The following is a 13,186-nucleotide window of genomic DNA, read 5'->3' as shown; positions in this document are numbered from 1 at the left end:
CGACCAGCTCCTCAGTGGTCTTCCCTGTGGTCCCTGTGGTCTGTGAAGCGGCTTTAGTATTGTCAAACCCTTCCTGTCGTTTTGGCAGCACTGTTAGCTGGATAAATGTCAGAGATCCCAATCTATTGTCTATAAAATACACTATATAATATATATTATGATTATTATTGTTATTATTATTGATAATGGAGATCCGTGTGGTCAGGACCAGCTGGTCTCTGGCACGGACCAGTGGTCACAACCACTAGGGGCGCTAGAGACACTGGTTGCGACCAGTGGCACAGTGGTCATTACCAGCATCTTACTGGCACAAAGGGCACTAAAATTACTGGTCCTGACCACCTCCTCTGTGATCTGTTCTGTTCTTTGGACCAGTTGAGTGATCTGTGGAGTGTTTATTTTTAATACAACTTTTCACGTTTCTCAAAGTGTGAGCAGAGTTGCCTAATGTGAGAAGCCATAATAGTTTGTCTATCCAATGCTATTGATCACTATTATTAATAAAAAATCATAATAACAATGATTAAATTATTATTGTTAGTTGTAGTTGTATGAGTAGTACTATCGACTATGCAGGTCCATGTCTTCCTGACTGGTTTAAACTTTACCAATGTGTTGCATTTTAAAAGCTTGTCACATTACCCTTTGTATCAAATCTTGATCTAGAAACTAAAGTCAAATACATGTAGTGGAGTAAAAAATGTAGAGTTGACTGACAAAGCAACATCAAATGAAATACAAAAATGTAAAAGTTCAAAAAAGACCACAGAATCAGCTACAACCCCCTCTCACATTTGTATGCGCCAGCTGGGCTGCGTCCAGTATGTAACGGCTTTCAGGCGCGCTAGCAAAGCAGACAGCCAGACAGCCTCTGCTACCGCGAGCGTTTTTTTCCACTTTTTTTTTTAAATTTGAATATTAATTTTCACCTTCGAAATTCGTTTTTTTAAAACTACTCGAATATATATATTCAAATTTAGAATATTCATTGACAGCCCTACTTTCTTAGTTGTGTTCTGGGTCAAAAGGGGGCCAAGATGGAGTCTAACAGTGCACCTGCCAGAAGTAAGGTGGTAACCGTCTGTTGTATCACATCCTTTAACATGGTTGTGTGCTTTCGTTTTGTGTTTCACCGCTACTGAGAAGCTACTCAAACTGAACACATTAATGTTCATGCACATCCGGTTCTTCCAGTAATACAAGCTGTGTTCTCAGGCACTTTTTATTGAAAAGTATACACTATCTTACTATCATTTTGTAAATTATTACAACCTCAGGAAGAAGCCAGGAGAGCATTTAAGACAGGTTATTTGTCCAACAATAAAATGGACAGAGACAAACAACAACCTGCCAGTATGAGAGCAAGCCAAACATGTCATCATGTCTCTCGCTCTTGGGCCAGTTACTGACAAAACATCTCACTAATATACGTCTTATCAGACCTGTGATGTATCTTTAATCATTGTGTCCTCGTCAAGTTAATCAGAACACTGGGTCAAAAAAACACTGTGTTTACGTCTAGTTTAACTAGATTACCAATGTCTAATTCATCAACTGAGATAGGAAGTGTGATGTGAGATCAATAGCACCACATTATGAAGAAATCATCATCATCATTATGGGCCAGAACATTGATCCAGGGGCAGCGTTCCGATTTTTGCTCAAGGACACTTTAGCAAGAAAAATGCTTGCCAAGAAAGGCAAAAAATAAACTAAATATTTTTAACCACTTGGTTACTGACGCAGGTGTTAGAATGTTCACATTCTGGCATTAAAAACGGAACAGTAAAATAAACTTTTTTTTGCCGTTACCTCCGAGCTGTTATTCTGCAGAGCTGCCTTCTCCCCCTCCTCTTCCTCCTCCTGGCCGTCTTTCCTCTGGTTCTTACAGGAGCCTCCATTCTTACAGTTCCCACTGCAGCCCTTCTTCTCACCCTTGGCTAGGGCCTGTAGGCGCTTCAGGAACCTGACCTTCCAGGCCACGAAGTCTGCCTGGATGCTGCCATTACGGCTCTTCACCACATTACAGTCGCCCTCTCCCCTGGTCATGATTCGCATGCCACTCAGCATCCAAAGCCACTTGTCCACGTTTTTACCCACCTGGTGAGGCAAAAAGACGTGTTAAATGAGGTTCAAACGAATAAAGTCTGGCTGTTCTTGGCTTTAGTAATAGTCACTGAATGCTGACCAAGATGGTGTGGTGAGCGGCATGTAAAGTCAAGTTTGGACCTGGAATATACTTTCCACTTAGGGTTTGGTATTGTTCAAAAATATTCAATACTTGTACCTATACCAATACCATGACTTTGATACAAGATCCTAAACAATACTTTTTTCGATGCCAATTTTATAAAACAAAAAGTAATTGCAATATTACACATTACGGCACAAATCTTATTTATTTTTCAGCTCCTACAAAGTGATTTTTTCCTGGCTGCCTCTGTAACGTATAACGTTAGACAGCCAATCACAAACCTTATTAGATCTTAATAGAAGCATGCTTCATTCTTATTGGCTCACAAAGACTGATGAGATTCACCCCTTAGGTATCGGAATTGGATATTGAATGACGAGGGAATTTGATACTTTAGAGGCAATTTGGTCGGTGCCTAAAAAGTATTGAATTCGGTACCCAGCCCTATCACTACTGAGCTACAGCTGTCAACCTTGTAGCTTTGGATATTCTTTGAATAACTGATTGTAAAGCCCATTAGTCGGATAAAAATGAATATGGAAAGCATTTCTTACCGTATTATAGTGGCCAACATAGACAGAGTTGCCGAGACCAAACACAGCATATCTGAGGCCCTTGAGGTAAGTCTTCCCGTATCTGAAATCAGTGGATGCCTCCTCCAACCACTTGCAGAACCACTCAGCGTTCTCTGTGGGCTGTCCGTCAGTGTAGGTGGCCACAAGAAATACGCAGACTGACTTGTTGGTGCACTGAATGGAGGCAAACAGACGCAAGGAAGACAGTGAAACTATGAAGTAAACATTTGTGAATGTAGGTTTCTGGGTCTAAGACATTTCCGTGGCTACTTAGAACAACAATATCAAAAAAAAACCTTGTTATTTTGGATAAGAGGAACAAAATTATGTAATAATTCCAAGACAAAAAAAAAAAAAAAAAAAAAAAACTTGAGCAAAAAACCTGCACAACTATGTAACAACTGTAAATCATAGCCAAACAAAGGCAAATCTTGCAAAGCACTCGGGCACCATGAACCAGTTGCTCTATGGAAGACAACTTTTTGTTTTCAGCAAGTTTATTACTTTATTACTTATGGAAGCAATGTGATGAAAAATTACACACAATTTATTTCGCCGACTCGTCAAGACTAGAAGACTTAAAATTTCATGCGGAGGACAGCAAAAAATCAATCTAGTAGATTAAATCTAAAGTAAGTACACAGTGTCCTAAGTCCACAAAACACTGATTAAAAAACAGCCATCTTTCTTCAGCTGAGCAACATTTGTTTAACACATTTGTCCTCTGTGTCAACAGTGTAAAGAATCAAATCAAAAATGAAGGAAGGGCTGAGCATGAGAATCACAGAACTTGAGGCCTACTGTACTGCTTGTTGTTAAGCTTTCAATGAAAAAAAACCCCAATAATGATTTATTTAATTTTACTTTAATTTATTCTGGTCTAATAAAGCCTTGCCTGTAAGTAAGTACACGTTGCTGGGTCTTACATTTTAGAGATTTAATTAACACCCTAGTACATAAAGCATACTGCAACAATTAATTGAGGCATCAATTAGTCACTTAAATTATACAATGTCAAAATGAAGGGTTACAGTGGAGCTCTGAAATTGGCAGTGGTTTAGGTTCTTGTTCAAAGACACAATCTCTTAAATTGACATCCTCCAGTTGAGTTCCATATAGTCTACAGTCTTTTGAAACTGAGAGCTACTTCATGGGTATATCCTACAACACACTCTTCTGAAATAGCCTCCAAATATGCTCAGTTTGCCTTTCGTTTATATGATTGATTAATGATACTCATCTATGTGAAGACACTGTTAATGATTTCTCACCAATGACTTAACAAGGTGGGAAACAGATAATCAATGCAGGCCTGGATGTTACTTTTTTGGCCCCTGGTCTACAGTATATCCACAACGTTCCACTTTCGGGATTGTCCGTCACCTTCTGCTTTCTTTATGTTGACATTTTAAACTCCGTGGATTTCTGAGGACTATGGTTAACTGCTCCTCAGATCTCTGCAGGGTAAATCCAGACAGCTAGCTAGACTATCTGTCCAATCTGAGTTTTCTGTCGCACGACTAAAACAACTTTTGAACGTACACATGTTCCACCAAAACAAGTTCCTTCCCGGGGCTATTTTGCAGAGGCACCATGGCTCTGTCCGGTGCTTAGCGCCGCCCAAGATGATTGTGATTGGTTTAAAGAAATGCCAACAAGCCTGAGCATGTTTTTATCCCATCCCAGAAGGCTGCGTGGACTAGCCAGACCCTCCTCCACAGCGCTGTGGAGGAAGGTCTGGCAAAGCTGCATTCTGCAGCTTTCAGTCCTTTCGCTAAACAAGGAAAAAGCATCTTCTCTCTGGACCTGGCTTACCTCATCAGCAAGTTGATCGTCTGGATCGTAGTCTTTGATGTCAATCACCTCTGCTGGTATACCCAAAGTCTTCACCTCCTCCGACAGCTCTTCTGCAAAACCCTGAATAAATTAAGACTCTCAGTTGATGCTTATCAGACATCTCGGAATACCACATTTATTATGTGTGAGCTGCTGGTCTGTCCAGCATCGAACTAATCCATCATGCCTGGAATTGTGTAAAATAATGGTATACAGGTTTGCACATGGTTAACCTCTACATCCCTGAATTCAATCCTAGTTTGTGAAACGTATCATGTTCAGATTTTGTTGGCACTGAATCAGAGACTGACTAAACTATGCGGTCAGTTTGGAGGACGCATTTAGCGACGTTGTTGCATATGCTGTGTTACTATCTTTTTTTAATATTTTATCTGCTCCCATTTACAAGAAATTAGTAGTGGGGTAGAACAGCATGAACACTGATCTGTGTCATCATATTATAGCATCATCTTGTCTATATGTTAACTTTAGCCAGTTAGTAGTTTTCAGTAAACAGTATATGTACCTTTGCAGTTCCAGTTTGTGAACCGTAGAACATTTTAACTCCGGACACATGAACCAAGGGGTCTCTGTCAGGGCTGTCATTGCTTTTCACAGCTTTGTAGACCCACGGGCCGACGTCTTTGGAGAAGCTTTTCTAAAACCATACAGAGGAAGACATTAAATGCAAAGACAAGACAAATGACTGGTGGTATTTGCATGTGGAGATTCGACAGAGTAATATAAGCAGTGCCTAAAGACTTCCACCGATAGCAGCAGCCACTGACAAAACTGTTTTACACAAATCTGCACTTTGAAAAACAGAAAAAAATAAGAATAAGTCTATGACCATACATAAAAAAAATGTGAGATATACGCAACAAATGACAACTCACCTTTTTCAGTACCAACTTCAGTGAGAACCAGATGCCAAAGACTAGTGCAGCAGCTGAATACAAGTACAGTCTGTTTTGCCATATTGACATGAGATAGCTCTCACTGGGACTGTGGGCATTCTGTGAGACTGGAGGGAGAAAAAAAAACTCAAGTTGAGTTTTCCGAAACAGACATGAATAATAAAGCTAGTTAAAGTAACGTTAGCTAACTTCACCGCGTAACGTACACAAATGCAACGCAACAACGGTTGCTAATCCAACAGGCGGCAAAACAACGGGATTAAATCAAACCTAGCCTGAAACCTTAGGTCACCTGCAGCACATAAAAGGCGGATGGCTAGCAGTGTATGCTAGCTAGCAGGGTTACTAACAATAGCTAAAACATAACGCCAAGTTAGTTTCCTGTTCAATTAAAATAAGCTCACCTTTAGTATCCAAAGTAGACACACGACTTATGCAAAGACCAATAATCACGGAGAAACTCAGCATCTTTGCAATTGGAGTATTAAAATACACAGTCCTCTGCAGCTGATGTTGTGTGCAACCATATTTTTGGCTGATGAGCATGCTGGGAAGTGTAGTTCTTTGTATTGTTGACGCTCTAGTCCACCGAAATTCAAAGCAGAACTATCGATCCCTCGTCGCAAATCACGTGCCAAACACGGGCTATAACCTTATATACTGTCTATGGCTAGAACGTGTTTCTTCTACCACTGTACCAGTTCCCGTAGTCACAGTGCGTCACATTTACCTATGGTATTTACTCTTCGCTGCCTAACTTTTTAGTTTTATTTTGAATTTATTTACCGGAAGTACTTCTGTGTCTGCAGCACGGATGTATTAAGAGAACGGCTGCATGCTTATATACTTTCTATGTCTGCATGCCTTTACGTTATCCTCCTGTCTATTTAGAAGATGTTGTTTGGAAAGAGTACCTTGATATGTATTTAGAATTGTGAATATTGACTGTCCGTAGTAACGGACATAAATAAAATGGATGGAGGAACCGCAAAGCCAAATTAATCAGAGTATCGTCAAGGTCAAAGCAAACGTGATGGCATCCACTTCCAGTGAATACTTTCATAATACAGTGACCAAACTAAAGCGATCAGAAACCAACATACCTGACTGTGTTAACTTTTCTATCGTGGTTAGCCTACAAGTAGAGAGTTTGATTCCAAATTCATCCGTGCAGATAATACAAATATCAACACTGATTGTCGTTTAGAAGTCATAGTCAAATTACTACTGATTTTAATAGTATTTAATAATGTACACGTTGCTGTCAATCAACAAACATACTCGTATCTATACTGCCCTCTTGTGGTCACAATGCCGGAACGGCATTCAGTTATTATCAAGTCAGACACTATACAATCATAATACTTCCGGTTAAAACTAAGTAAAACTTTTATAACAAATCATCATCATCATCATCATCATCATCATCATCATCATCATCATCATCATCAACTTTTTATTCCAGACACAAGGTCCATTCAAAAGACACAGACATGACATACAACACATCTTAAAAAAGAAATAGAAACATATACAAAGAAATAAAGAGAAATAAAAAACAGAAGAAACAACAATACTACATTTCTATAAAAGCCACTTATACCAGTGTTTCCATAGTGATGATTGGTATCATAAATGACAAATGAACTGAACTGCGTAGTCATGATTATTAATGCTCTTATCTCAAAAATCAGCTCTACCAAGTGGACACAATAGTGTACTAAATATTTCAGTAAAACACGTATACCGTACGTATATTATTTTAGTAGTATGTCGTTTTATATTTTTATTGAATTTTATTATAATAAAAAAATAGAAAAAGTTTTAAACATTAGTATAAAATAATAATACATTTTTATATATAAAAAAAGCAATGTGTTCATTTACTTTCAAATGATCATAAATGACAAAAAATATTGAAATCGACTGAAAAAAAAAAAAAAACGGACCGGAACGGTTGTTTGACGTCGATGTTTTACAGCGGACACTCCTTGGAAATGCACTCGGAGCGCATCTACTACTACGCAGTAATCTGACAGCATATTCTTGTTAACGGTAGCTTCGGGACACAGCACTCTGTCTTATTAAACATAAATATGTCTATATTTACGCCAACGAATCAAATACGGCTGACAAATGTGGCGGTGGTAAGGATGAAGAAAGGAGGGAAGCGATTTGAAATCGCCTGCTACAAGAATAAAGTTATGAACTGGAGAGCAGGAGCGTGAGTAACTTTTAAATGTCAACACCCACATTGTATTAAATGATTTGACTAGCTAGCTAGCTAACTAGCTAGTTACCAATATATCTTGTATATTGGCAAAACTACAAGGACAGTTAGCTAAACCAGAACTCTGCTGCCAGCCAACAAGAAAGAGAGGAAAAAAGAAATAAAAAGAGCATATTTCCCCAGTTAAAAGTCAGCAGTTAACCGCCAGTTTAGCTAACCTGCTGCACTGGCTCCCAGTGTCTTTCAGGATTGATTGTAAAGTTCTCTTACTTGTTTATAAGGCTCTTAATGGTTTGGGACCGATCTACATAACTAAGTATTTGTCGTTGTTTTATTCTTCACGGCCTCTTAGATCTTCTGCTGCAATGCAAACGATCACAGCTCAGCCTTTTTATCTATGCACCAAAACTTTGGAACTCCCTACCCAAGAGATGCAAGCTCCGTGAACATTTTAAAACAACTGAAAACGTATTCGTTCAGCAAGGCTTTTAACTAAATTGTCACTCTTCGTTCGTTAGTTTTGTTATCATAGTTTACATGTTTTATTGTTCCTATGCTTTCCTTTGTCTTATTTTTATCTTTCAAATAGTCTATCGTTCTTACCTGTTCTTGATATTATTTGCTGCCTCTGTTGTTTGTTGCTCATTTCATGGCTTGACTTTATCACACAAGTGTCTGCACTTGTTTTATTTAGCATGTTGTTTGTTTTGTTGTTTCTCACTTTGTTGTAAAGCACCCTGAGCTTCACTCTCTGTAGGAAATATGCTATATAAATAAAGTTTATTTATTATTATCTCTTAAAATCAAAAGACATTTGCTGTTTTGCTTATTAATACATGTCAGTTTAATGCCCCCGTTATCCATCTCTAAATGTCCAAACAATGTGTGTTCTTCCAGAGAGAAAGACCTGGATGAGGTTTTGCAGACAAGCTCGGTCTTCGTTAATGTGTCCAAAGGTCAGGTGGCTAAGAAGGATGACTTGACCAAATGTTTTGGGACAGATGATCTGACAGAAATCTGTAAACAGGTAAACCCCTCTTATTATTCTCACAGTATCTCAGTCGTGAAAAGTCTGTGCAGCATTCACCTTTCCTTTCTCTCGGACAGATCCTGGCCAAAGGAGAGCTCCAAGTGTCCGACAAGGAAAGGCATTCTCAGCTGGAGACAATGTTCAGGGACATTGCAACTATTGTGGCAGAGAAGTGTGTCAACCCTGAGACCAAGAGGCCGTATACAGTCAATCTCATTGAGCAGGCGATGAAGGACATCCACTACTCTGTAAAGGCCAACAAGAGCACTAAACAGCAGGTTAGGAGACGCATATCGCTTTGTCATGACTGTGTCATGACTGTAGACAACACAAAGCTAAGAAAGAAACGTATTTGAGCTGCTGTCCCAGAAATATTTATTTTATTATTTTTTATCTATTACTATATGTATTATGTAGTCCTTTCAAAATGTGTGGTAATGTACTTACATTTTCAGACTGATTGAAATGTCTTCTGAAATGGTGCATTTATGGGTAATTGTGTAGACTGGAAAAATGACTTCCTAATCTGGAAACTGGCTAATCACTGTTTCGACCACCACAAATACATTTTCAATCTTTTGAAGCCACTGAAATAATGAATCCACACTGACAGCTATTCCCTGGAGCCAGTGTCCATAAATACGAGATGTAGGCTATCTTTCCTGGAGTGTGATTTTTCTAGACAGGCAGCATTAAAGGTATTGGCTGTAACGGTATATCTCCTTATAAACTCCATCTTTTCCCAAATGTGATGACTTGTAATTAATTAAATGTGACAGAATACCTGTCAAATAGACAACAACGAGGCATTCACAAGGACAACTAAATATGATCTTCCTGCTTGACATCTGCCATCATACAAGACGCCGCCGACAAGTTCAGGTGAAAACCGCCAGTGAATAAAGAAATTTGCCAATCCTGGACTCTCACCCCCATCATTGGTGTCTAATAAGCCATAGTGTCATCCTGTTTTTTCTTTTCATCTCGATGTGAACATGCTGTTGGAATAACAGTTGGCAGCGATGCATTTAACACAACACTCGAGATTATTATTGTTGACGTGGTCAGGTCTTGGCAAAGGCTGTAACAGGACGATGAACCTTTTTGTGCGACCTTTGTCCCGTTCCCAGGCTCTGGAAGTGATCCGGCAGCTGAAGGAGTCCATGGAGATCCAGAGAGCCCACATGAGGCTGCGCTTGGTGCTGCCAGCCAAGGAGGCCAAGAGGCTGAAGGAGAAGCTGAAGACTCTCCTGCAGGTTGTGGAGAGTGAAGACTTTGATGAGGAGCTGGAAATGGTGAGGAAAAAAATGTTTTTTTAAAGTTGCTGTGGTTGTTGTTTGATTTTTAAATCAAAGTGTGCGGATGGAGCACACTTTTACTTTCTCTGTGTTCTGTTTTTTATAAAATGTCCATCCTGTCTGTTTTAACTGATGACTGATTCCTGCTCCTCATCCTCAGGTGTGTCTGGTGGATCCCGGCTGCTTCAGGGAGATCGACGAGCTGATCCGCTGTGAGACTAAAGGCCGAGGTACTCTGGAGGTTCTCAGTCTGAAGGATGTGGAGGAGGGAGATGAGAAATTCTAGTAACCCAACCAGTCCGGACTCTGCACCTTATCCACACTAACACGCGTCACCGCGGCCCACAAAGTGCAAACTCATTAAAAAGATTAAAGAGTCTATATTTTTTTTGAGGAGATCCATGCTAATTTCTACCATTCCTGTTTCTGAATCTCTCCTATGTTAACAGGATTTGTTTAACTGACGAAAAGGTTTTGCCAGATTTGCCTGCTGGTTGGAATGTATTTTGAAAATGTGTGTTGAGCAAACTTGCAGGTCAGTAAACAGGTCTGGCCTGTGTTCACATATTTATTCAGTGTTTGAATTCAGTACCTCTGTATCACTAACATTTCTGCCTTCCATCATACTCTGCGTGCCATGTAGAGTCATGCTCAATATCCCAGTTTTATGGATAATTACTTTTAACTCAATAACTTATATTTTGTCATAATGAATGAGCTTGCTCTGCAGCAAATAAATATGTAACAAAATATTTTCTTTTTTTTCTGTATACACAGGGATCTTCCTAATGTACACAGTTAATTTGAAAACAAATCAGTTTTGCAGAACGCCAAATTTGTTGCAGCTTTAAGGACAGACAAGCATAACATCCAAACCAGTGACATTTATAGCACGACTATCTGTTGTACCCCTTATTAAAAAGCGTTGCCTAGCACAAGTATATAGATATTATCTTGAATATTGTACCATAATTTATATTCAGTGTTCAGAAAATGCTACAATACAGTGTTTGTAAATATTGCTTTAAAAGGAATCCTTTTTTATTTTTTTTACAAATTAAATGCAGAATGCACCATAAGATTTTTACATTGTTTTGTTGTAACACAATAAGCTATGATTTTAAATATTTTTTAAAGGGGTTTTACTTTCAAAATTGTAATTAGAAAGATACAAAACAAGCTTCAGGAACATATGACTGCAGAATTACGGTCGGGACGGAATTACGGCTCTTTCACTGTTTTTCATTTTGAAAAATGTAACATACTGATGTCCCATGATGTGCCCAGTTAAAATGGATGTAGATCTGCAAATAGAAGTCTGAAAAGTCCATACTTTTACACCCTGCTGTGAATAGTTTGTAAATGTAGCAACCTACTCAAAAGACATTGCCTGCTTCTTTTCCATCATGCATCCATCCACCTCTTTAAAAAAAAAGAGAGAAAAATACTCAAAAACAGATGGCTACACTATGTTTTCAGCTTATTCCCTCCTCAAGTGCTCCTTAGCAAAATGAGTTAAACCACTCTAATGCACGACTTAGGTCAAATGACTCTCGTGAACTACGTGATATTTATGTTGTTTTTTGTTTTGTGTCCTTTTCCGCAGAATTCATCTCGGTTGTAAACATTTTTACCACTGTCAACAACAAATCTTAAATGGCCTTACTCTAATGTAGGGCAATGTATCTGGAGAAAAAAGTATTTAGTTTTAAGACCAATATTAACTCACATTTAAGGTATTACAATGAATTAGGAGTATCAGAGGGCTGTAGTGTCTTGATGTCAGTTTAGTATCAGTAATTGCATCAAGTAAAGCAAACACAAGTGTAATTTTACAGTGATATTGGAGGCGGGAAATGAGGAGTGAATGTAAAACAATGCTATACAGTGTGTTAGGTTAAGTGGAAATGGAAGAAACACAAATGCAAAACAAGGTGCAAATTTAAAGTCCTACCATCAACATCCCTACCAATAAAACTAGTGGCATGACACATCGCTGTGCTTCTACTTATGTTAATGCTTAGTTAAGTCCGTGCATCAGAATTCTACTCATTCACACTTTAAATATTACTTCACAGTCCCCTCAGATAGGCTCTGATCTGCGTCCATACTGGCTGTGTGTGAACGTAGTCCTGTTGATTTGGCTCAGTGGGTGAGTAGCCTCCTCAAGATTGGGGTTGGTGCTCTCTTCAGGAGGCTGCGCCTGCCTTTCGCCAGTGGGGCATCTGGTGGTGAGAAACACCCCTCCAGACACCATCAACACAAAGGAGATCCATCCCAGGTACAGCGCTGGTCCCCAATCTCTTCTCAGCAGCACAGCACCCTCCAGTGGCTGACTGGTGTGATGGCACGTCCAGGCTGTGGGAATCAACAGCAGGATCCCAGACAAAACAAAGAGAGTACCAGAAAACACTTTGACCTGGCCACGCGTAGGGAACCACACCGCCCCCGCTGCTCCTATCACCGCAGCAAAAGCCCCGGCTCCGATGGCAGCCATGATGAGGGCTCTCCACGTCCGAAAGCTTCCAGAGAGAGACATGAGAGACTGGTAGAAGGAGCAGTGCAAGCTGCCATCGTGGGCCAAATCCCAGTGATCCCATTCCAGCCACACCCCATCCCAGTAGGCGGGCAGAGTAGCCGTGGTGTTGTCCAGGGTGCCGCTCACCTTCCACAGGGCCAGGCAGCGTGTCAGAATGGCACAAAGCCACCCTGTGAGAGCCAGACCGAGGGCAGCGAGCTCCAGCTGCCGCTCCATGACTCTGGCCTGCCGGCTCCTCCTCTTCACTGCTTGCCCCAACTGCCTAACCAGAAACAGCTGGCAGCGGGTGGGGTTGTGTTTTTTTTTGTTGTTTTTTTAAAACGAGTGTGTGCATGTGTGAGGAAGAGTCCTTCCGTGTAGGTGTGTCTGTCTGTGTGTTTTGCATGTCTGTTCAGATAGAGGAAACCGGTTTCTCTGGTGTTCAGGAAAAGAAGGCATGGCCTGGCTGCAGCTGGGTGGAGGGGGGGAAATCCCTCTGTTTTCTTCTTCCATGGTTTCAAAACAATCCCTTTCTCCCATTTTATGCAGAGAGGGAAGACAAAGCTTCCACTGTGGTCAGATTTGTCA

General features: G+C 40.0%; 3 protein-coding genes across 4 annotated transcripts in view; 1 reads left to right on the top strand and 2 right to left on the bottom strand.

Annotated features, from left to right (window-relative positions):
* Positions 1-6,283, bottom strand: part of tyw1 (tRNA-yW synthesizing protein 1 homolog (S. cerevisiae)) — a 73,705-nt gene extending 67,422 nt beyond the window's left edge. For both annotated transcript variants that reach the window (XR_003692279.1, XM_028574525.1), the window contains exons 1-6: positions 5,927-6,283; positions 5,502-5,629; positions 5,132-5,263; positions 4,585-4,686; positions 2,749-2,943; positions 1,813-2,100 (exon numbers count right to left, since the gene is read on the bottom strand). Coding sequence is in view for 1 of the 2 variants with exons in the window: in XM_028574525.1 (XP_028430326.1) it covers positions 1,813-2,100; positions 2,749-2,943; positions 4,585-4,686; positions 5,132-5,263; positions 5,502-5,629; positions 5,927-6,068 (987 nt within the window). In the remaining variant the exon portion in view is untranslated. The remainder of the gene's footprint in view (positions 1-1,812; positions 2,101-2,748; positions 2,944-4,584; positions 4,687-5,131; positions 5,264-5,501; positions 5,630-5,926) is intronic.
* A 1,213-nt stretch (positions 6,284-7,496) lies between these two features.
* On the top strand, positions 7,497-11,159 carry sbds (SBDS ribosome maturation factor). Its single transcript, XM_028570459.1, has 5 exons — positions 7,497-7,746; positions 8,650-8,779; positions 8,860-9,060; positions 9,913-10,077; positions 10,241-11,159. The coding sequence occupies exons 1-5, from the start codon at positions 7,619-7,621 to the stop codon at positions 10,364-10,366; spliced, it is 750 nt and encodes a 249-aa protein (XP_028426260.1). The 5' UTR covers positions 7,497-7,618; the 3' UTR covers positions 10,367-11,159.
* A 688-nt stretch (positions 11,160-11,847) lies between these two features.
* Positions 11,848-13,169, bottom strand: LOC114550032 (claudin-4). Its single transcript, XM_028570473.1, has one exon. It carries the CDS (start codon positions 12,833-12,835, stop codon positions 12,164-12,166), a length of 672 nt encoding a protein of 223 aa, XP_028426274.1. The 5' UTR covers positions 12,836-13,169; the 3' UTR covers positions 11,848-12,163.
* Between the last annotated feature and the right edge of the window lie 17 nt (positions 13,170-13,186).

Source organism: Perca flavescens, chromosome 3 (genome assembly GCF_004354835.1).
Source record: "Perca flavescens isolate YP-PL-M2 chromosome 3, PFLA_1.0, whole genome shotgun sequence".
NCBI classification, from domain to species: domain Eukaryota; kingdom Metazoa; phylum Chordata; class Actinopteri; order Perciformes; family Percidae; genus Perca; species Perca flavescens.
Note: the sequence above shows the minus strand (reverse complement) of the source record. Positions and strands in the feature narration are given on the sequence as shown.